The sequence below is a fragment of the Canis lupus genome, chromosome 19 (genome assembly GCF_048164855.1).
Source record: "Canis lupus baileyi chromosome 19, mCanLup2.hap1, whole genome shotgun sequence".
NCBI classification, from domain to species: domain Eukaryota; kingdom Metazoa; phylum Chordata; class Mammalia; order Carnivora; family Canidae; genus Canis; species Canis lupus.
Window position 1 is genome coordinate 3,494,966 of NC_132856.1, and position 23,172 is coordinate 3,518,137.

The following is a 23,172-nucleotide window of genomic DNA, read 5'->3' on the forward strand; positions in this document are numbered from 1 at the left end:
GGGTAGTAGGGATGGCTGCACACCATTGTGGATGTATTTAATGCCACTGAATCATACACTTAAAAATTGGTAAAATTTTATGTTTATTTAACCACAATTTAAATTTTTAAAAGAAGAGGGAAGAGGAAAATTAGTACAAAGTGCAATCTGGGAAAGAATTGCCTGTTTCCTGCTCTGAAGATGGAGGAAAGGGCCATGAGTTGCAGAATGAGTACAGTTCATAGAAGCTGGAAAGGCAAGGAAACAGATCTCCCCTAGGGCCTCCAAAAAAAGAAGGGGGGGAGCAGCCCTGCAGACACTCTGTTTTTACCCCAGGGATACTCTTTTTGGACTTCTGACCTCCAGAATATAAGAAATAAACTTGTATAAGATAACAATTTTGTGTTACCTGACCTAATAGCACAGCCTTATCCACACAGTAGATGTTGTTCCACTTCCCTCCAGGGAACATTCCTCTTCCCTGCACCATCCCACACCTGGGCATAACTGATCAGTCTTTTCCCAGGTTTTAGGGGACCTCCCACCTAAGGCCAAAGGTGATGGTAGACTTGCCAGCACCCACATTCACTTAAAAGTGAAGTGACCGTGCAGTATTTGGGGCATATACTTAAAAACTGTCGGTTACTTATCTGAAATTTGTATTTACTTTCGGTAAATTTCACTTTCAGTGAGCCCACACATACTGGGTTTTGGTCATTTTGTATTTTTTTAAAAAAATATTCGGGGTACAGATATGTCATTTATCAAAATCCAACTTCTATATTCTCTTTAAAAGAGCTCCTTGCCGGCTCCAACTGGACCTTCAGCCGCCCTGGCCCGCCGGCCGCTCTGCGCCTGCGCCTGCACCAGCGCCGCACCCTGGGCCTTCACCGGGGCCCGCTCGGACGACCCGCGCAGGCGCAGAGCCGACTGCCGTCGCGGGGGCCCGCTCGGACGACCCGCGCAGGCGCAGAGCGGCCGCGTCCTGGGCTCCCAGGCGGGCGCCGAGGGCCCGCACCTGTCGCTGCAGGGGAGCTGCCAGCGGCCTCCCCGCCCCCCCGCGCGGCCCGGGCCCTCGGTCCCCGGCTGGCGCAGCGCGCTCTATTTATATCGCTGGGCCCAGACAGGCCCATATTGGGCAGTGCCCGCCGTCCAGCCCGCTAGCTGCCCTGCCCCGCCCCGGCCGGCCCGGTCTGCGCGGCCACCGGGCCAGGTCACGGCGCCATCGCTGCGGCCTCTGCGGAGCCGTGGGGCCGTGCCTCGCGCCGGGGATCAGCAGCTAGTAAGTACGGTGACCGAGGAGACGCGGGCCCCTGTCGAGGGCCTTGTCTGAGCCCTGGGGCCGGGCCGGTGGGGCGGCCTCCCGGCCCTCAGCACTTGCTGGCCCACTGCGCTTGCCTCCCTGGTCCTGGGGCCCGGCTCCTGCCTGCCCAGCCCTGCCCAGCCCTGCCCAGCCCAGCAGTGCCTTCCTTCCAGAGGCCATCCTTGCCCAGCCGGGGGTCCCCTCTCTCCCTGACGTGGCAGTATTCACTGCCGTAGCCTCATCTGCATTAACGCTTGCCTCCTTCACTAGACTGTAAGCTCCATATAGGTAGGAGGGCCCTGTCTCTCCGCTCCTGGCCTCAGCCCCGGGCCTTGAGTAGGGCCTGGCGCTTTAAAAAGCTTCAGTAAGCATGGAAAGTATCCCCAGGCAGCTCCCTTAGCTTAAAAGCCAGGAATATAATTGCCTTGCATTTCCCCCCTACTTGATTCCTAAGAGGAGCTAATGAGCTACTGTATAATGCATGTTAAAGCACTTTGAAAAGTATAAAGCACCCTGAGAATGCAAAACAGTGTGAATGCCTCAAAGGAAAGCAAAAAGGAAACTTGTCTTATTGAGCTTTATCATTTACAAGCCTGGCCGTTATGAAACACCTAGTGTGGGGGATGGGGATGGATTATTACTATTAAATGAATCCGGTGTTTTTCCATACTAGTGGGAAACTCAGTGCATTTAGGGTGGTGGGATTCTGGGCCATTTTCTACCAGTGTCTGTCCAATATGTGATAAGTAAAATAAGATGTGGGAATGGAATGGTGAAAACCAGAGGTCACAAATAAATGGCTGTAGGGTAACTAAAAAGGCAGGGGGAGAAAAGCAAGAGCATGAGAAGAATTATAAATGAGGACTGACACTCAGGTCTCACTGCAGGATAATGGGGGCTGGAGAAAGGAGAAAAGAGAATAGATGTGCCATCTAAGAGGTGGCAACCGTGGGCTCAGGTCATGCACATTTGTCACCATGGGAATTAATGGTCCACTGTTGCCACACCCTCCATTTTTTTTTTTTTTCAGTAGATGCTACCGTGTGTCAGTTTTGATAATTACTTAAAAAAAAAAAAAAAAAAAAAGTCTGTGAGCAGCCAGTTTGTGATCTCTGGCTTCAGTTCCCTAAAAATTGGGGCCTAATTCCTGAGAGCACATGGTGACTGGGAATTAACTTTGAAAGTAAAAGTGAGAAGTGGGTGTCACAGTGCATCAAGCTACAAAGAAGTCAACATAAGGGTTCTGGGTTATTTGTTTGACTTGGGAAAAATAGCAACTTGAAGAATCAAGCACAACTTTTAAATGTAGAAAAACTCAAAAGCGTGGTTTATTAACATGTATAAAACGAGAAGAAAAAAGTTATCATGAACTTGTAATTTAGGACTAAACAAAACATTTAATTGCACAGACCTTATTTAGCAGCTCCAATGTAGCAGGCATCATCACAGACAGATGTTAAGAATATGGAAATGATTGAAACATGAGCCCCCTACCCTCAATGTGTTCATCATTGAAAGGGGAGGCAGGCAGATGCAACAATCACCATTTCAAGGTATAAGCAAGGAAGAGCAGAGAAGGTTTCATGGGGAAAGTGATGTATGAGCTGAATTTTTTTTTTTAAGATTTTATTTATTTAGTCATGAGAAACACAGAAAGGCAGAGGCATGGGTGGAGGGAGAAGTAGGCTCCCTGTGAGGAGCCCGTCTGGGGACTCCATCCCAGACCCCAGGATTACAACCTGAGCCAAAGACAGATGCTCAACCACTGAGCCACCCAAGTGCCCTGAGCTGAATTTTGAAGAGCCACTTGCATTTTTTTTAAAGATTTTATTTATTCATGAGAGACACAGAGAGGCAGAGACATAGAGGAAGAAGCAGCCTTCTCTCAGGGAGCCCGATGTGGGACTCGATCCCAAAACCCCAGGATCACGATCTGGGCCAAAGGCAGATGCTCAACCACTGAGCCACCCAGGCGGAATGGGGAGAAAGATTTTCCAGACAGAACAACATGTGTAAAGGCAACGTATGCATTAGAATTGTTAGTTCAGGGGATCCCTGGGTGGCTCAGCGGTTTAGTGCCTGCCTTTGGCCCAGGGCTCGATCCTAGAGTCCCAGGATCGAGTCCCATGTCAGGCTCCTGGCATGGAGCCTGCTTCTCCCTCCTCCTGTGTCTCTGCCTCTCTCTCTCTCTCTCTCTATGTCTATCATAAATAAATAAATAAATAAATAAATAAATAAATAAATAAATAAATAAATAAATCTTTAAAAAAAAAAGAATTGTTAGTTCAGTAATACTAAAAAACTGAAAGATACAAGGAAGGAAAGCCAGGAGCTGAGGCAGGAAAGGTAGGGAGATGCCAGATTGTGAAGAGCCTTGTGGTGTTTGAATGAGGGGTGGTGTTGGTGAAAATAGGCTCTTTTTTTAAAATCTGTATTAGTGAAATGTATTTGACATGCAATGTTATGTTTCAGGTGAACAACATAAGTGAACTGGACAATTTCAGAAAGTATGCAGTGCTCACTATGGTAAGTACAGTTCTCCAATTGTATTCCCTCCTTTCACACTTCCTGAAGGCAACCCTATCCTAAATTTGATGTTTTTTATACTTACCCTTCATTCCTCTGTATTCCGCCACAGTTGTATGTATCCTTAAAGAATATATAATTTGTTAAACTTTTTATCTTTTTTTAAAAAGATTTATTTATTAAAGAGAGAATGAGAGTGTGAAGGGGGTTAGGGACAGAGGGAGAGAGAATCTCCAGCAGACTCCCTGCTGAGCATGGAGCCTCCCGCCTCTGGGCTCCATCTCAGGACCCTGAGATCATGACCTGAGCCAAAATCAAGAGTCGGATGCTTAACCAACTGAGCCACTCAGGCGCCCTTCATTTTTTTATTATGATGTAACTTGAAATTCACAGAACACTTCCGAGAATGGTATAAAAAACTCCCATATACCCTTTCCCAGATTTACCAATTGTTTATATTTTGTCAGAATATATCATCTATATTTACTCTGTTAGAACATAACTACTTTGCATATTTTAAACATGAGATCAATGGTATATAGATAGCATCTATTCTTCTGCAGTCTTTTGCACACATTATGTTTGTGAAATTCATGTTGATATATGTAGCTCTAGTTCATTGTTTATGCTGTACAGTATTCTCTTGAGTGAATATCCTCTAGTTTATCTGTTCTCATGTTAATCAATATTTAGGTTACTTCCAGTTTTTTGCTATTTCAAACAGTGCTGCTATGAATTTAAACTAGTTTTGACTTCAGCAAAGCATGGAAGCAAACTCATGTATCATTCGTTATGTAGAAAAAGTAGCAACCTTAAAGATAATGCAAAGATTATAAAAGTAAACATTATAAAAGCAAATCCTTGGCAGTTTAACATTTTTATGCCACATTAAAATTTGTAGCAGTTTATCTTTCAAAACTAAATACACTGGACATGGGTATAACTGCATTTTGGATTTGCAAAGTAATTAGGCTTTATTCTTGTGATTTGTATTTATCTTTGCTACTCATTTTTTCTCTGTTATTATGGGTACTATTAATATGAATGCACCAGTTCAGTCTTCTATAAATTGGAACAGAGAATAACTTCCCATTGATACCATTGAGAACATTTATACAGTTTTGTTTTGCTGATGAAAGGAGATTGCCCTCTCTGCCCTCATTATAAGAAAAAGTTGCTGTCAGCTCTCTTTTATTTATAAGCTGTGTCTGTACCCACAAGCAGTTTGTATATGGACCCAAACATTGTTATTATTAGAAAATCATTTATACAGGTGTATCCTGCTTCAGTTGTACCAAACAGATTTTACCAAGCAAATGATGTATTGTACATGCATGGTCTTCTTGAATTCTCCCAACTATTCTTAAATAATTCTCAAAGATGAGAAAACTGAACAAGGCTAGGAAAGGCTAAGAAACTTGCTCATGTCACTAGATAGTAGCGCAAGGATTCAAACCCAGACCTCAGTAACCCAGCCAAAGCCCATGTGTCTAGACTCTGAGCTACACTCTTCTATGCTACTATAAAATAACAATGATTTCCATTTATTGATGCCAAGAACTGACCTACTTTTATATACATTCTCCCCATTTTACAGATGAACAAACCAAGGTTTGGAAAGGTTAAGTCATTTTAGGATTATAGCAAGTAAGTGGCTAAACTGAGATTCAAATCCAGCACACACTCACTTCAAAGCCCCCATCTACAATGCCAGTATCTTCTCTGGACCTTATAGGTACAGGACACAATGCTGAGAACGTCTTTGAAAGTATGGTGGTACATTTAACTGCCTGGATATTTTCCAGGATTTCCATCAGTAAATTCATTTGGTCCATAAATCCATTGAAATCTTGAGTAGCTTTCAAGAGGTGTATAAAACAAGTGGGAGGAGGGGATACTTAACAAATATATACACCCTCTAAAAAATTCATAAATGTTTCTTCAGAATGTTGGAAACAGTTATTTGTTTTATTTTTTATTTTTTTTTTCCCTTTTTTTTTATATTTTTTTCTTTATTTATTTATGATAGTCACACAGAGAGAGAGAGAGGCAGAGACACAGGCAGAGGGAGAAGCAGGCTCCATGCACCGGGAGCCCGACGTGGGATTCGATCCCGGGTCTCCAGGATCGCGCCCTGGGCCAAAGGCAGGTGCCAAACCACTGCGCCACCCAGGGATCCCCAGTTATTTGTTTTAAAAGTGTTTGTTGTTGAAGCCAATATTTGGTGCAGACAAACTGCATCCAAATAAAGTGTGTGTTCAAGAAATTGACTTATATTTGGGATCCTTGGGGGCAACCAGATGATCTTTTTTAATCTTTTTGAATCAAAACTCTTCAGCGGGGCTTAAGCAGAGAAGTGGAGGTTAGCCACGCAGATGGGATATTGTCCTTTTCATGATCTAGAAAATGGACTTATTTGTAACAGTAGAGCAAGAGTCGTTGTCCTGTGGCCTGTTTTTGTATAGCCAAAGCTAGGAATGGATTTAATTCTAAATAGCTTTTAAAAATCAAAAGAAGAATACTGTTTCGTGACACAAGAAAAGATATGAAATTCAAGTTTCAGTAGCCCTAAAACATTTCATTAGCACACAGCCATGCTCATTTGTTTATGTATTACATACATACATACATTTTGCATTACAACAGCAGAGTTGAGTTGTTAGGAATGAGACCCTAGAGCCCAAGAACCTGAAATATTTACTCTCTGGCCCTACTTTGCCCACTCTTGCTTGAGAGTGAATGGTTAAGACTGCAGATTTTGGAGTCAGAACTGAGTTTAAAACTCAATTCCTGCACCTGTAAAATGTGGCCATTGAATGAGAAGAGGTAAACTCAGAATCACTTAGTGATTATTGCCTTCGATCAAGAAGAAACGAAGGGGCGCCTGGCTGGCTCAGTTGGTTAAGCATCAAGCTTTTGGTTTCAGCTCAAGTCATGATCTCGAGGTCATGAGATTGAGCCCTGTATTGGCTGTGTGCTTGAGATTCTTTTTCCCCTCCCACTACCTCCCTCTTTCGTCCTCCCTGGTCACTTTCTCTCCTTCAGAGTCTCTCACACACTCTCTCACTCTTTCTCTCTCAAATAAATAAATAAAATCTTTTTTTTTTAAAGAATAATTAGAAGCTTCTCTAGTTCTTTTACTTGACAGTATACTATCAGAAAACATAAGAATATAACGGAAGTGTAATTTTGCAAAATATGTAATTGCAATTACCTTTAGCAACCTTTCCTCAACCTTTTTTGCATATGCCACTTTGTACCAGTAAGGACTCTTGAGTGTCAGTTACAGCAATCCCAATTCAAACTAGCTTAAACAATAAAGGAAATGGTTTGTCACTGAAAACTGAAAAATAGAGATGTAAAGCATGTTTCAAACCCATGCTCTGGATTCTCTGCCTTCTTCCCTATATTAACTATGTCCTCACGCTGGCTTATGGGGACACAGCTGTAGCAGTTCCAGACCTCTCATCTACATAACACATGGACACCCCAGCCATTGAACCAGAGACCTGAACTTCACTCTGATTTAGCCAGAATGTGAGATATCAGGTCTCACATCTGTCCTTGAACCAGCCACAGTGGTCCTACTCTATCTGCTCCAAGAGAAGGCAGGTTGGACTCTGGGGGAAACCCAACATTGTCCACTGCAAAGTTGTTTACAAGGTACTACTATATTTATAAAGAAAAGAAGCACGTATTCTACTAGTTATTCCATTTTTAACTTCTCTTTGAAACTGATGCTCCCTGTGTTTTTATTAAGCTAGCCCTATGCCACAAAGTTCAACAAGGGTGGTTTGGTTCCTATCTTAAATATATGAAATCCTGAGGCACCTGGGTGGCTCAATTGGTTAAGCGTCCCCCTTTGGCTCAGCTCATGACCCCAGGGTCCTGGGATCAAGCCCCACATTGGGCTCCCAGCTCAGTGGAGAGTCTGCTTCTCCCTCTGTCCTGCAACCCGGCTTATGCTCTCTCTCATTCTCTCAAATAAATAAATCGTTTTTTAAAAAGATTTTACTTATTTTTTCATGAGAGACACAGAGAGGCAGAGACACAGGCAGAGGAGAAGCAGGCTCCATGCAGGGAGCCTGATGTGGGGCTCAATCCCAGGACCCCAGGATCATGACCTGAGCCAAAGGCAGATGTTCAACCACTGAGCCACCCCCCATACCCCTAAATAAATAAATCTTAAAAAAAAAAAAAAAAAGATACAAAATCCTAGGTTTGCTGTCATAACGTTGGGGTCCCTAGCATCTCATTTCTTCCTAGCAGCATCAAGGTCAACACTTTAGGAACTAATGAGTCTGAACTGCCTACATCATACTGGATCTAGTGATCCTATCTGGAAACTGCTCTTGGCTTTCTAGCACTGGTACCAATATCCTCTAAGTGATTTTTAGGTATCAGTACAAATGGAATAGTAGAAATTTGTTAATATTTATTTCCTTATAAGGAAACTTCTGGTTTTCAGCTCAAAGTAACAGCTGCCATCTATAAAGTTGATTGATGTGTTTATGTACAAAGAGGTCCACATGATATGACTTGGGCTACTCCTAATGTGTTGTAGGAGAGCTCAGAAATATAATGACCTCTTAATTACCCACAATTGGATTCTCTTTGTTAAAGTCTAAAACAGATGAAAGTAAAAAAGCAAAGGTTCACTTTTAACCTGCAAGGCCTCACAAAGACTTAAGCTTTTATTGAAATAAAGCTGAGCCATTAATGCTGGCACATCTGACAAGCAGGGTTTTATTCCTGATTCAGGTATACAGGTTCTGAGATTGGCTAGTTATTATCATTCTACATGCTCCAGTGCAGTGATTTTTAGGTCTTATAGTTGCCATTATATACTTAAATCTTCCTGTGGTGCCTAACCCTTGTTTCCTGAAATGAACTTTAATTCAACACCAAAAAAAGTGCCATCTCTCATTGTAATACACTGAGAATTGAAATGGAGAAATCTCACTGAGCATTCTAATCTTGATAGGATTACAGAGATGTAGAACATCTAAATGTTCTACTTTTACAGCTGAAAAATTAGCTTTTGTCTGATTGAAATTACTGCCTGTCTTCCTCTCTTAATTCCTAGTACTTAGTACTGACTTTTCTACCATCATTTATTCTGTGTGCAACTTATAACCAAGTAAGAACTAGACAGGGTGACAGGGCCTGGAGATCTGCTTCTCCCCTGAAGGTTGCTGACTCCAGGAATGTCTTTCTTTAAATCAAAATAGCTAATTAATGTCCTTGAAGGGCCCTGTTTCCATTCCCCAGGGCAAGGTGAAGAGAGACAACTAGGTTCAAGAGACTTTTGATTAGACCAGTGCTTTTTAAGGGGAGAAGGGAGTCCATCGCAGCTGCTGTGAAGTAGGGAGCGAAGAGAAGCTTAACAAGAAGTGGGGATGGAAGAATGGGATGGCTTTTGTGCACTTTCTAAGTTTAGAATGGTTTAGTTGTATGTTTCGAGTGTTATGAATTCTCAGATCAACAGTCATTTGGTGGTGCTTTCCAAAGCACCATTTTGAATTATTTCCCCCAGAGGAGAAGTTTGAACAGAATTTTAATGGACTTTTTTCCCCTTAGTCCTCCTGTGTGGTTCTGTGGCCATTATAATATTCGAGTGTGTTTTTGGGGGCAGGTGCACATGACATTTTCAGTGATGCATCTCCTCGGAGAGCAGGTTACCTAATGCCCCTGCTCCTTGGCCTGTGAGCCCGCTGTATTTGGTATTTGTATTTTGCAAATGGAATTGCAAAATGTACCATCTTATCACTTCTCTTCATTCACCTTGCCAGGGAGGATTTACCAGCCCTCCTAGAAAAATCTCTGCTGCAGATTAGGTTAATAGTGTTAGTAGTTAATAATTTACTTGTTTATACTCTCACATTATTTTTAGATACAAAAGTGGTTGTCTTTACTGCATTTGGAATGCATAACACTTATTTATAAATACTTCTTAGTACTAATGCTGCATATTTAAATCACAGAAAATCTTTTTCTTACAGGAAACAGGATTCTTTTCTTTCCATCAGGAGTGTTCCAGGACATCTCTGTTGCTTTGTGAATAATCAGACATGCAAATAGCCCCTCAAGAATCCAGCTAAATTTGAAGACGTCGTACTTAGAAACATTGAAAAGTGTATCATGGAGTGCAAGACTGAGGGAAAAGAAAAATACCAACATAGTTTGAACTTACTGAATCAAGTTAAGAACATGAGAGAATTAGCAGAAATGATCGATGTAGTACTGATAGCAGAAGGGGAGAAATTTCCTTGCCACCGGCTGGTCCTGTCTGCATTTAGTCCCTATTTCAAAGCTATGTTCACCTGTGGACTACTTGAATGTACTCAGAGGGAAGTCATACTTTATGACATCACAGCAGAAAGTGTGTCCGTGATATTGAATTATATGTACAACGCAGCTTTAGAAATCAATAATGCCAATGTACAGACTGTAGCTATGGCTGCCTATTTTATGCAGATGGAAGAAATCTTTAGTGTGTGTCAAAAATATATGATGGACCATATGGATGCCTCAAACTGTGTAGGTATCTATTATTTTGCAAAGCAGATAGGAGCTGAAGATTTATCTGATCAATCGAAGAAATATTTATATCAGCACTTTGCTGAGGTAAGCTTACATGAAGAAATACTAGAAATCGAAGCACACCAATTTCTGAAACTTATCAAATCAGATGACCTTAACATATCGAGAGAAGAGAGCATTCTGGACTTAGTCCTGAGGTGGGTAAATCATAACCAAGAAATGCGCACAGAGCATCTTGTTGAGCTTTTGAAGCAGGTCAGATTGGAACTTATAAATCCTTCTTTTTTAAGACAAGCCCTAAAAAGGAACACAATGCTTCTATGTGATGCAAATTGCATTGACATAATTCAAAAAGCATTCAAAGCCATCAAGACTCCCCAGCAGCACTCTCTAAATCTTCGTTATGGCATGGAGACTACTAGTCTGTTGCTTTGCATTGGCAACAATTCTTCAGGAATCAGGTCACGACATAGGAACTATGGGGACGCCAGTTTTTGTTTTGATCCTGTTTCACGGAAGACCTATTTTGTCTCCTCTCCCAAGTATGGAGAGGGCTTGGGAACCGTGTGTGCTGGTGTGGTCATGGAAAACAACACCATAATTGTGGCTGGAGAAGCAAGTGCCTCTAAACTCTCTAGACAAAAAAACAAGAATGTTGAAATCTATAGGTTTGTATCCCGCAAATATTTGTAAATTGGTTTTAATTATCTTGCTTTGACATTAGCAACGGTAGAAGAAAGTACTCTGGAAAGAGTGCTCATATCTTCAATTACATGTAGTCAGAATTATCTATAATTACATGTTTTATATATATATAAAATTCATAATGAAATCACCCACATTTTAAAATTTGTTTTTTCCTTTTATTTGTTAAGAGCATACAGTTGGATTTCCATAAGTTAAATGTGTATATGTTATGATTCTATTTGTAGTTTCATGCTTAGCTTTCATTATTGATCCATATGAAAGAATGTAATTGCTTAGTTACAAGTTTTGAAGAGCTTGATATGACTTTTAACAAGAAGAAAAGTTTATTAATACTGATCCCTTTGAACTGATATCTTTAGCTCATAATTCAGAGTAGTAAATAATTTTTTTTCTCAACCAAGAATTACTAATTATCTGTTGGCTTTCATTCTACATCCTTAATTTGTAGATCTTCTAAACCTCCAGTAGCATAAAATGCCTGTGGCCTAAGAATGGTTCAAATTCTAGAATCATAGGAGACATGAGTATCTGCTAAATAGCATATTATCTAGGTCTCAAATATGAGGAGCATACATTCGTTTACTGTTTATTCAGCAAGTATTCAGTGAGCTTTCAGGGCTTCAGTCTAATTTGGTAAATAAAAAATATGTATATAGAATAAGCACTAGGTAGTAAAGCTCTCCTTCGGTATCCTCTCCCTCTCATTTCCCCCTTATGAGGATTTGTTAAGACTTTTCAGTGAGAAAGGAATTATTGCCGGCAAAGTTGGGACAAAGAAAGGGTTAAGAGGTCTACTATTTTTTTGTCCTCTCTTAACATTCCATTATCTGCTTTCAGCTATAGGCCTTTCCCCCTTTTACCTTCATCCCCCTTAGTAGTGATAGGGGAGGGACTGTAGAGCTCTGGGTGAGACCTGGCCCTGTGCCCTTGAGGGCAGAACGTGTCCCTGGGCAGCAAGCACAGTCTCCCTCAGAACAATTATGACTACAGAGCCAGGATGTCAGACCCCTAGGTGCCCTTCTTTTCATTGTAGGGCCTCTTCTACAAATACCTCAGGTTCTTTACATAGCTCTTTTTCTTCCTCATCAGGACAGTCCATGGTTCTGCCATTATTTTTATTTTTTATTGTATTTAAATTCAATTAATTAACATATAGTGCATTATTAATTTCAGAGGTAGAGTTTAGTGATTCATCAGTTGCATAGAATACCCAAAGTTCATTACATCACACACCTTCCTTAATACTCCTCACCCAGCATTCCTATTCCCCATTCCCATACCCCATGGCCCCCCCCCCCACCACTTCCCATCCAGCAACCCTCAGTTTGTTTCCTAGAGTTAAGAGTCTCTTATGGTTTGTCTCCCACTTTGATTTCGTCCTATTTTATTTTTCCCTCCCTTCCCCTTTGTTCATTTGTTTTATTTCTTAAATTCCACATATGAGTGAAATCATGATATTTGTCTTTCTCTGATTGACTTACTTCATTTGGCATAATACCTTTTAGTTCGCCCATGTTGTTGCAAATGAAGATTTCATCCTTTCTAATGGCTGAGTAATATTCCACTATATATGTATACACATACACACACACACACCACATCTTTATCCATTCATCTGTTGATGGACATCTGGGCTCTTTCCTACTTTGACTATTGTGAATATTGCTGCTATAAACATGAGGTGTCTGTGCTCCTTTGAGTCACTATGTTTGTATCCTTTGGATAAATACCTAGTGTAATTGCTGGGTCATAGGGTAGCGCTATTTTTAACTTCTTGAGGAACCTCCATACTGTTTTCCTGAGTGGCTGCACGAGTTTGCATTCCCACCCACAGTGCACAAGGGTTCCTTTTTCTCCACATCCTTACCAACACCTGTTGTTTCTTTGTCTTGTTGATTTTAGCCATTCTGACTGGTGAGAGGTAGCATCTCATTGTGGTTTTGATTTGTATTTCCCTGACGCTGAGTGATGTTGAATATTTTTTCATGTGTCTGTTGGCCATTTGTATGTCTTCTTTAGAGAAATGTCTATTCATGTCTCCTGCCTAATTCTTGACTGCCATTATTTTTAATAAACATCCAACCTTGTCCAGGTGTCTTTCTGTTATGATCCTCAGACATCTTTCCTCTTTTTTTTGAAAGCCTACTTCCCTTTCTGATGACATACACTTATTATTACTTATTATTATTACTTATTACTTCCTCCAATAATGAAATGGTCAGCAAGGCAAATAATGGAAATATAAGAAGCATTGCTTTGGGCTTAAATAAGACAGACTTCCAGCAGATATCTAGATAATTAAAGTCTTATAGCACTACTGAAGGTCATGTTAGTTCCAGTTTATTATATGTGTGAGAAATGATCATCTCGTGGTACATTCCTATAATAATATTTCTGTTCTTACCCCTTTTATCTTTGCCTGGATACTCTTCAACTTGCCTCTACTCTATATAGTTCGTAGACTTCTATACAGATATATTTCTTGGCTTAAAAGAGGAAGTAGACCTGTACTCTAGTAGGTCATTTCTTTTCAGAAAAGATATACCTTTCCATCTCCTGTAATTCTTTCTCATACTTGGGGGTACAGACAGCTGAAGATATGTACACGATCAACCTCTGTGAATGTTGAACCGCTTTTGTCACTATTGCATTTTATGTCATATCCATTTTTCTTAATATGTTTTATAGTTTTATCTGGACATTTTCTCTCCCCATTTTTAGTTCAAAGGGTTAAAATCATATTAGCGTGATTGCCCAGCAAACACATAACTTCCCAATCTTCATGGGATGTATTTCAATCTTGGCCTGTTTTCTTAAACCTATTTTTTAGTTCTCTTGATATCCTCATCCACTGGCTTTACTTCAGTACCCACCCCACACCACCATTGATGCCACCAAATTCCATCAACCCTCCTTCCTCTTCTAAAATCCAGTCCAATTAAAACTAGTGGTGAAAATATCATCTGTGATTCCAGGGACTGGCTCCCTACCTAGAATTACATAGAAGACAACGATCACTGAGTTTGTTCAGTTTCTGCGCTCAGTGTGTGACAAGCCAGACATGCCCTCCAGGAAAGAAACATTATCTTCCAACTTCCCTGTCAAGCCTGAAGCAAGGAGTTATCTCTAGGGAAGAGTATAAGAGTTGGCTCCCCGGAACAAGCAAAAACTACTATAATCCGATACAAAATAATGTTTGATACAAAATAAGTAGTCTGTACTTTAAAATTTTACCCCATATAGAACATTCATAATTTCTTCATTTGTTTCCAAGCAGAACACCTTTTTTTTTCTTATTTTCTATATTTTCCTGGTTTTGTTTTAGTTTTGAATTCCAGAATATATTCTGGATTTTCTGGGACAGATCTAATTTCACATCCCAATGTCCCCATAAGTACTTTTGTTCTTCTTAGACAATGTGTCCCAAATCATGATTGGAGAAAACAGACTTACCATTATCAAGAGGCAAGACAAAAGATACCCATAAAATCATATATTTAGTGACTACAGAATTCCCCCCCCTGCCCCACCACATACATAGTTAATGTGCTGGACTCTAGGAGGTACTGAGAGACCATATATCCTGGTGTGCCTACTTTCCAAAACCCTTCTCAGACTGACATACTTTTTCATAGAAGAAATTGGCAAAATGATCATACCTATAGCATTAAAACAGATGTTAAATGTAGCAGCAAACATCTACAGGTGCTCCTGACTCTGTTCTAAGCTAGTTACAACTACAAGAACAATCCTTAAAATTCTGTGCATTCTAATTTGTCCCATTAGAAATATCTGAATTGAGATATTTTGAGATTCTCTACTGGAAAGCTGATCGCTTTAATGTAGTATTAAAATGAGACTTCTAGTCTACAGAATAAGACATTTTTGTATTTCATTTTTATTCCTTCCTCTTTTATAGTATAGTAAAATTACAAATGATTTGTTGCAAGATTTCCTATTTGTTCTTGATTTTCTGTCTCAGAATTAGGAAATGAAAGCTAGTCCTGGATAATCTATACTTTGTCAATATATTTTCTAAAATTCTGCAGAGAGATACGGTTAATTATTTCTGTGAACATTATAGTTTGTTCATTAATCCTTGCCAAAAAAGAAGCACAAACCTCTATTACTATCTTAATGTTTCTTCCTCTCCAATTAGAAGAACCAAATGGTGTTGTTTCTAGCTGGAGAAGAAACTTAAGTGTGTTTCTTGGATAAGTTGTTTTCCAGTTAACACTAATCCTGGGTTCTCTCTTTTAATTTGCAGGTATCATGATAGAGGAAACCAGTTTTGGGAAAAGTTATGCACAGCTGAATTTCGAGAGCTATATGCTCTGGGCAGTGTCCATAATGACCTCTATGTTATAGGAGGACAGATGAAAGTTAAAAACCAGTATCTCATTACAAACTGTGTCGATAAGTATTCTGTAGAACGGGACAGTTGGAGAAGGATGTCTCCCCTTCCACTGCAGTTGGCATGTCATGCCGTAGTAACAGTGAATAATAAGCTTTATGTGATCGGAGGCTGGACCCCTCAGGTTAAGAGATGTCCTGTACATGTAATTGGCATGGCTGTGCTACATCTGGCTGCTGTGTTGAAAAATATTGTAGTTATTGAACACTAAAAGAGCATGACTTACATCTTGGTAAAATGCCTTTTATAGGATATTAAACTTAAGATTGTAAAGTGTTAAGGCAGTTTAGGAGAATGAATTTTAAAGTGTGTTATTCATAGACACAACTTCATTCAGTATTCATGCTATGCTCTTTATAATCCTTCCCATTCTTGCTAATTATGAATGAGGCTTCTGCTGGGGAATGATTTGTGGGGAGCATCTAAGTAAGAGATAAGAGACACTGGATCCTCATCCCACTTCTGTCTGCTTAATAGTTGTCTGAGCTGAGGCAAGTAGCTCCTAGGTCTTTTCCAAATTTAAAGTTCTTAGTCTAGGGGCACCTGCGTGGCTCAGTGGTGGAGCATATGCCTTTGGCTCAGGTTGTGATTCTGGGGTCCTGGGATCGAGTCCTGCATCGGGTTCCCCGTAGGGAATCTGCTTCTCCCTCTGCCTGTGTCTCTGCCTCTCTCTATGTCTCTCATGTCTTTATAAATAAATAAAAATCTTAAAAAATGAAGTTCTTAGTCTTAGTGGGAAACCAGAATATTCTGCCTGTGATGGCACAATCATTTTCACAAAAGTATATTATATTGTGATTTTAAACATTTAATGTCTTTGCTGGGCACCAGCAGAAAGAGAAACCAGGATACCATTTGCATTGAAGCCCAGCAAAGACATGGCAAGCCAAGATTGCAAAGTCAGTAGAGCATGACCACAGTAGCCCTCCGTCTTCTCTCTCCAAATGCCTTGAGCTCTCAGTAGCATGCCAGCTGCCTTCTGCCCTGGTCTGCCAGTTTTTCTCATGAGATGAATCTTACTGGCTCATTGTCCATCCCCATGACAAAAAGTATACTTATCTTTGCCTATATAATTTCTTGTTTTGGAAATTTGCTTCATGATCAAACTAATAAAACCAATGCTTTTTGCATTCATTTCATAAGCTTGGATTTTACCATTTATTGCCTATCATACCTGTTTCTAAAACTTAAACTTCACATTTAATACATTTTGAAATGTTTCCTGTGTATCAAAAAGTAGTACAGATTTAATCACAGCTAGTAGCTGAAACCTGACCAGTTATTTGTAATTAAGCATTTTCAGAGCTGTCCATTACAGAGTTAATTTTGCATAAATAAGCTCCAGAGGGGCTTTTCTTTGGTTTTCTTTCCACTAAAATAAAGATCAAATACTTAAAAATTAGAAGGAAAATTAATAAAATCAATATATGTTACTGTATAATGTCTTTGAACAAATGACACATGAATATTTATTGTGTAACAAAAGCTTTAGCTGGTCCCTACCTAATACAATACATTAAATTCCAAGATAACCTGGGGTTGCAATTGCATCATAGCGACCATAATCCCTGGTGTATTTAAAGTAATTAAATTAATTACAATTTTCCTAAGGATGGCAATTATTTCTGTGTGAAACACCTGCATCCAAAACAAAAGACACTTAAAAAGCATCCTTTGATGTCATAAAAGTTCTTGATACATCAAAGACGACACTACTTCACCTGAAGTTTACGATTAGGGGAAGCTATTTCATGTGTGTAAGAATAAATAGTTCAGTTTTTACTGCCTCTATTAATTAAAATGCATATAAATAAATACATAAAAACTGCAAATAATGTGTATTAATCCATCAATCTTGAAAATTAAGTTCAGACTATTCCTATAGGTCATACTCTGATTACTGAAACACTAAAACATTTTCTTAATTTTGTTCTGTCTGGATTAGAAAAATATTACAGAGAAAAATGCCTTATGAATTTTTAAAATTTCTCACAAATATTAAACTCTAGCACTATAAAGTTTGCTGAAATAGCACTTTAAATACTGTTCAAGAAAGTTGGGTTTCATTTTTAAGGCTCTGCAGTTGCTTCATTTTTTAAAAAGTGCTGTCTTGTCTCTTTGCTCAGATCACAGATTGTTTGCTATAAGCCGACACCCTAACTCCATTATTAAAGAATATAAATTCCTCTGACATTGACGGCATACTTATCACCCCCAAGTCACGGGATCTGGTGTGTTTTTGAGTGTGAGTCTCAACAGCTAACTCCTATTCATCTCCTTAGCTGTCATGCTTGGATTAATTGCATTCATGTACTCAGATTTCTGAGTGGTATGTTATTATATCAGCTGTCATATTTCACACAGATGGATCTTCCTGATGAAGAACCAGATCGACTCAGCAACAGACTGTTGCAGTATGACCCCAGCCAAGATCAATGGACAGACCGGGCGCCCATGAAGTTCTCTAAGTACCGATTCAGTACAGCTGTAGTCAACAGTGAGATTTATGTTTTAGGTAAGAAGAAGCATATTGCGAAAAGAGTATAACTACTTTTATTTTTCTCAGCAGTTTGCCTCAGTAAAAATGACAGATTCTCCCTTCCTATTGCATCCCAGTTCAGATGTATTTGTAACTAGCCAAAAATGTTCTTTTGTTTCTTGTTTTTCCAGAGCACAGTCAGATAAGATTAAATGAAAGTCCATTGACTTATTGAAAACAAAATTATTTATATGGAATTTTCAGGTGTCTTGGAATGCAAGAACAATAGTGATACATCTTTATATATAGTATCAAGTACAATATTTTGAAATGGGAATAAGCCTTTGGCCACCGTTAGTTGATGAAATGTGGGTTTTGCAACCAACTGTGATTGTGCTAGTAGAGTAAGCCACCCATAGGTAAGGCACGGATTATGCCAATCCTCTTCATTTTGTATCACCTACCAAATTTCTATAGAGGTGTTAGCAAATAATTCTCTTCTGAATGCATTTTTTTCTTCTTTCTTAAATATGTGTGGTCTTATACTAACCAGTAGGGATTGATGAAAGACTTGTTCATTTCCACTAAAGTCCTAAAACATCTATGCTTCCCTTATCCTTCTTCACTTCTTATTTTTTTCTCTTTTATTAAGTCCTTCGTTCTTCTAAACACATTCCATCACCTTCCCTCCTTTTCCTGCTGTCCCTCTCCTATGTGGGAAAGGATGAGACTGGGACAAGGAGGCTGACCAGCTGGTAAACTGATAAATATTCCAGTATTCTTTACTTTATCCCATGACTAACTGACAAAAACATAGGGAAGATGATGGGTACCAAAAAGATAGCAAAGAAAAAGCAGGAGATACAGGCTGAGAGCAAATCAAGCATTTGAATAGCTTTTTTTTTTTTTGCTAAAGGGAAGCCATTATCTCTTGGCTGCCTGCACAGCATGGAGCAAAATAATTAATGCAGTCAAATATTAATAGTTTTATAATTTTAAGAACATTATGCAACATAATTTATGACTACCTCAGTTCTGAGACTCATAATTATAATTAAGTTTTTCCTCTGGAAATACATTTGTTACTTGGTTATAACCATATGCTGTGTCTTAGGCCCAGAAGAGACAATATCTAAACTGGGCTAGATTGCCTAGGATAGATGTATAACTCCTGGGAGGGAAGGGCTGATCTCCTAATTATATTAAAGTTGGAAGTAGTCAAAAGTGTGATAAAAGTGATTCATCAGTTGAACAAAAATGAGATTTCCACCTAATGTGGAGCCACAGCTACACTAGATGTGGGTTTTGATAAATCATATGGGGAAAGCCACCTTAGTGACAGCCTTTAGAGCTTACACTTATTGGCATGAACAAATGTCTCCTAGGTGAATGAAAGGAGGGAGATGCTAAGTGACACATAAGATTTGGGTAGGTGACAGAGAAAAAAGAGTTCACCTAGGAAGGGAGATGGTGTGAAGTGGCAGGGGAAAAAATGAGGAGGGAGAAAGCTCAAGCAGAGACTTGGAGGTAAGAATGAATGTAGTAAGAATAGAGAATAACAGGATAGTGAATAAATGAACCTACCAGGTGTAGGGAGCTGCAGGAGACAAGAGTTTATAGATAAACCGGCAGCCAAGTTACAAAGGTCTATGGTGGAGAACCAAAAGAACAATAGTAAGTACTGAGAAACTATGCAAAAGCAACATGATTAAAGAATGTTTGGAAGTATTGGTGAGGTGAGGATTAAATAACAGATCAAAGGTAAAGAAAGATTGGAAATGGACACAGCAGTCAAGAAGGCTTTTGTAGTAGCTTAGAATCTAGTTTCTGGTTATTCAGAACTGAGGACCGGATTCATAATCACTCAAATAAAAGCCACCATGTTGTCAGATTCAGTCCAAAAGAGACCATATTCCCAACATTTGTTCCTTAATCCCCAAATATGCTTAGAAGCTTTGAAATGAAATGAGGTTCAGTTTTCAGGTATTTTTGTGGTAGCCTTAGTTCAGATTTTGTTTTTCATTGTATGTATAATTGGAATTGGGGCAAATACCATATAGAACCCCCAAGACCTTACCAGTTTTGAGGATTCACCCAGAGGATTACAGTCATTTGTTAGTTGTCTTAGCAAAATTCCAGTCTGCTTTTGGGATTTGAAGTATGCCCTGCTGTGATGGGGATCACTGCCAATTATTACAATAACCCTTCTTCCTGATTCCTGTAATAGGTTTAATTTCTTACTATCTCCTAGTTACTCTAGAGGCTATGCCAAAATAACAGCCTCTGAAATATCCTTCACCATGGAAGTAGAGTGGTAAAGTGGGGAAGCTACCAACTTTGGAGTTACTTAGATTTGGATTGAAATCTTGTTTCCACCATTTACTACCTGCATGTCCTTGGTATAGTAAATTTTTTTTTTTTCTTTTGGCTAATATTAAAATTGGAATGCCTACCTCTTAGAGTTAGGATTAAATAGAACAAAGTATGTAAAATCCCTACAGTGTAAGTGTTCAGACATTATAACTACTGTTTTTTGAGCCCCTTTGTGGTACAGACACTTTGCTGAATTCTTTGCATAAAGAAATGCATTTAATGGTCATAAGAAACTGATAAAATATTAACTCTTTTGTATGGCAGACTAGATATCTAGTCTGATCCTCCCACTGAAAATCCAAAAAAAAAAAAAGCAAAAGATGTTGGGAATACATTTTTAAAACTTCTCTGAAAAGCTTATAAGATGTGTTATGGCAGTAGAAATTTAGCAGGCCAAAAGGTAAGTGAAAGCAGAAGGATCCAACTATGAAGAAGTGAATGAGTTGACGTCCTCTCCCCAAAAAGCAACCATAAAACTGGACAGATTTTTCAAAAACAACCATTTCAGGTCTCTAGAAACCAACCAAAAACAACAAATTGAGAAGAATTAGCTTCTCAAAACTGCTGAACTTGAAGTAAGTCCTCAGGCAATCCTTGGCATTCTTTCCTGAGCTGCTCCAGTTGATCCAGCATGGGAGTTCTAGCAGGGTGGGCTAGCTGTGAAAACCAGCATCTTTGTTTGTCAAAGGGGGCTGACAAGTTTCAGAGTGAAGGATGGGAAACCCACATTCACAGTGACAAATGGGAAAAGCCTGCATGTCTCCTAACCTGAGTTTTTAGTCCTGCTTGGGACAGTAGCAGACAGGAGAATTAGCCAGAAATTTAATAGGAACCTGGAAATGAGAGTCCTAGTGGGGCTTGATAAATTCTCCACATATCCCCGGAGACTAGTGAAGCTGTACAGACATGGAGCCCATAAGAGGATATAAGCTCTTTACACAATCCTGGGTAGCTGGAAGTCTGAGCACATTGCAGAGATCTGAGAAGGCTAGGCAAAAGGTAAAAGTCATGGTGGACTTGAAAACTTGCCTGAGCTTTGAGTGTGCTCCCAACCTACACTTAGACCCACCGAACAAGGCTGGAAGCCTTACTAGTGTTTGAGTACAAAAAACTAGTCATTGACTAGACCTGAACCATGAAGAAATAAGAGTAACCCTATGCTAAAGAGAGAGAAAGAGAGAATTTTTAAAAATGGAGCAGTGACAGAAGCAAACCACAGGAGAGGCATATTAAATCTAAGCAAATCACTGAAAAACAACAGCAACAATAACAAAAAAGAAAAAATACCCTAGGGAGAAAAACAAAATCAAAATTAAAAGTTGCACCGGATCAGCTGTATTATTTTAAATGTCTAGTGCCAACAAAAATTTATAATACATGTAAAGGAAAATAAACAGGGAATAACACATGCTGGGGTGGGGACAGGGAAGCATTCAATAAAATCGGTCTTTGAGGGGCTCCAAATGTTGGATTTAGCAGGCATAAACATCAAAGTAGCTATTAAATACATGTTCATAGAATGAATAAAAATCATTTTTAAAGAATTTTTAAAGAATTAAAATAAAATGACAGTGACTCCCCAGTGCTATCAATAAATAGAAATTATCTAAAAGAACCAAATGGTAGGAAATATCAGAAAGGGAGACAGAACATGGAAGACTCTTAACTCTGGGAAACGAACTAGGGGTGGTGGAAGGGGAGGAGGGCGGGGGATGGGGGTGACTGGGTGGCAGGCACTGAGGGGAGCACTTGACGGGATGACCACTGGGTGTTATTCTGTATGTTGGCAAATGGAACACCAATAAAAAATAAATTTATTATTAAAAAATAATAAAACAAAAAATAAAATAAAATAAAAATAAATAAAAAATAAAAGAACCAAATGAAAATTCTAAAGTTGTAAAGTATAAATAACCCAAATGCAAAATGTACATAATGAGTTGAAAAACAGATTTCAATTGTTGGAAGAAAGAATCAGTGACCTTGAAATAGATCAATGGAAAATATTAATCTGAAGATGAGAGGGAGAAAATTGAAGAAAAATTAGCAAAGCCTCAGAGGCAATATGAAATATCATCAAGCCTACCAATATAGGGATGATTCCCAAAAGAAGACAGAAAGGAACAGAATTTTTTTCAAATAATAATGGTCAAAAATGTCTCAGACTTGATGGAAAAACTTTAATCTACAAATCCAAGAAGTTCATCAAACTCCCAAGTAAAATAAGTTCATGGAGATCCTCACCTAAGCACACTGTAAACTAGTCATTGAAACACATCATGGACAAAAAATTAAAAGCAGCAAGAAAAAAAATGACATCATATAGAGAGAGGAACAATAATATGCTCAACAGGCAACTTATCAGAAACAGGCAAGAAGGCACTGGAATAATATATTCAAAGTGCTGCAAGGAAAAATACTCAACCAAAAATGTTTCTGTGTCCATCTTCTATGTTCAGCAAAACTATCTTTTTAAAATGAAAGTGCAGCAAAGACATTCTCAGATATATAAAGACCAAAGTAATTTATGGCTAGCAGATTTACAAGAAGTACTAAAGAAATACTGAAATCGGGCAGCCCCGGTGGCGCAGCGGTTTAGCACTGCCTGCAGCCCAGGGCGTGATCCTGGAGACCCTGGATTGAGTCCCACGTCAGGCTCTCTGTATGGTGCCTGCTTCTCCCTCTGCCTCTCTCTCTGTCTCTATGAATAAATAAATAAAACCTTTAAATAAAAAAAAAGAAATACTGAAATCCTTTAGATTAAAAAGAAATATACCAGAGTACCTCTAATCCACAGGAAGAAATTAAAATCAGTGGAAATGACAAACATATAGGTAAATATAAAAG

At 39.2% G+C, this 23,172-nt stretch overlaps 1 protein-coding gene across 9 annotated transcripts in view; it reads left to right on the plus strand.

The window, feature by feature from the left end:
• Nucleotides 1-980: 980 nt before the first annotated feature.
• The window catches only part of KBTBD12 (kelch repeat and BTB domain containing 12), a 78,667-nt gene continuing 56,475 nt past the window's right edge, over nucleotides 981-23,172 (plus strand). For 3 of the 9 annotated variants that reach the window (XM_072784881.1, XM_072784887.1, XM_072784888.1), the window contains exons 1-5: nucleotides 981-1,261; nucleotides 3,755-3,808; nucleotides 9,811-11,019; nucleotides 15,327-15,597; nucleotides 17,838-17,988. In XM_072784881.1, the coding sequence (XP_072640982.1) occupies nucleotides 9,950-11,019; nucleotides 15,327-15,597; nucleotides 17,838-17,988 (1,492 nt within the window). In that variant the 5' untranslated portion in view covers nucleotides 981-1,261; nucleotides 3,755-3,808; nucleotides 9,811-9,949. Of the gene's footprint in view, nucleotides 1,262-3,754; nucleotides 3,809-5,837; nucleotides 5,954-9,810; nucleotides 11,020-15,326; nucleotides 15,598-17,837; nucleotides 17,989-23,172 lie in introns of all 9 variants that reach the window. The other 6 variants (XR_012011460.1, XM_072784882.1, XM_072784885.1 and 3 more) reach the window with 4 other exon arrangements.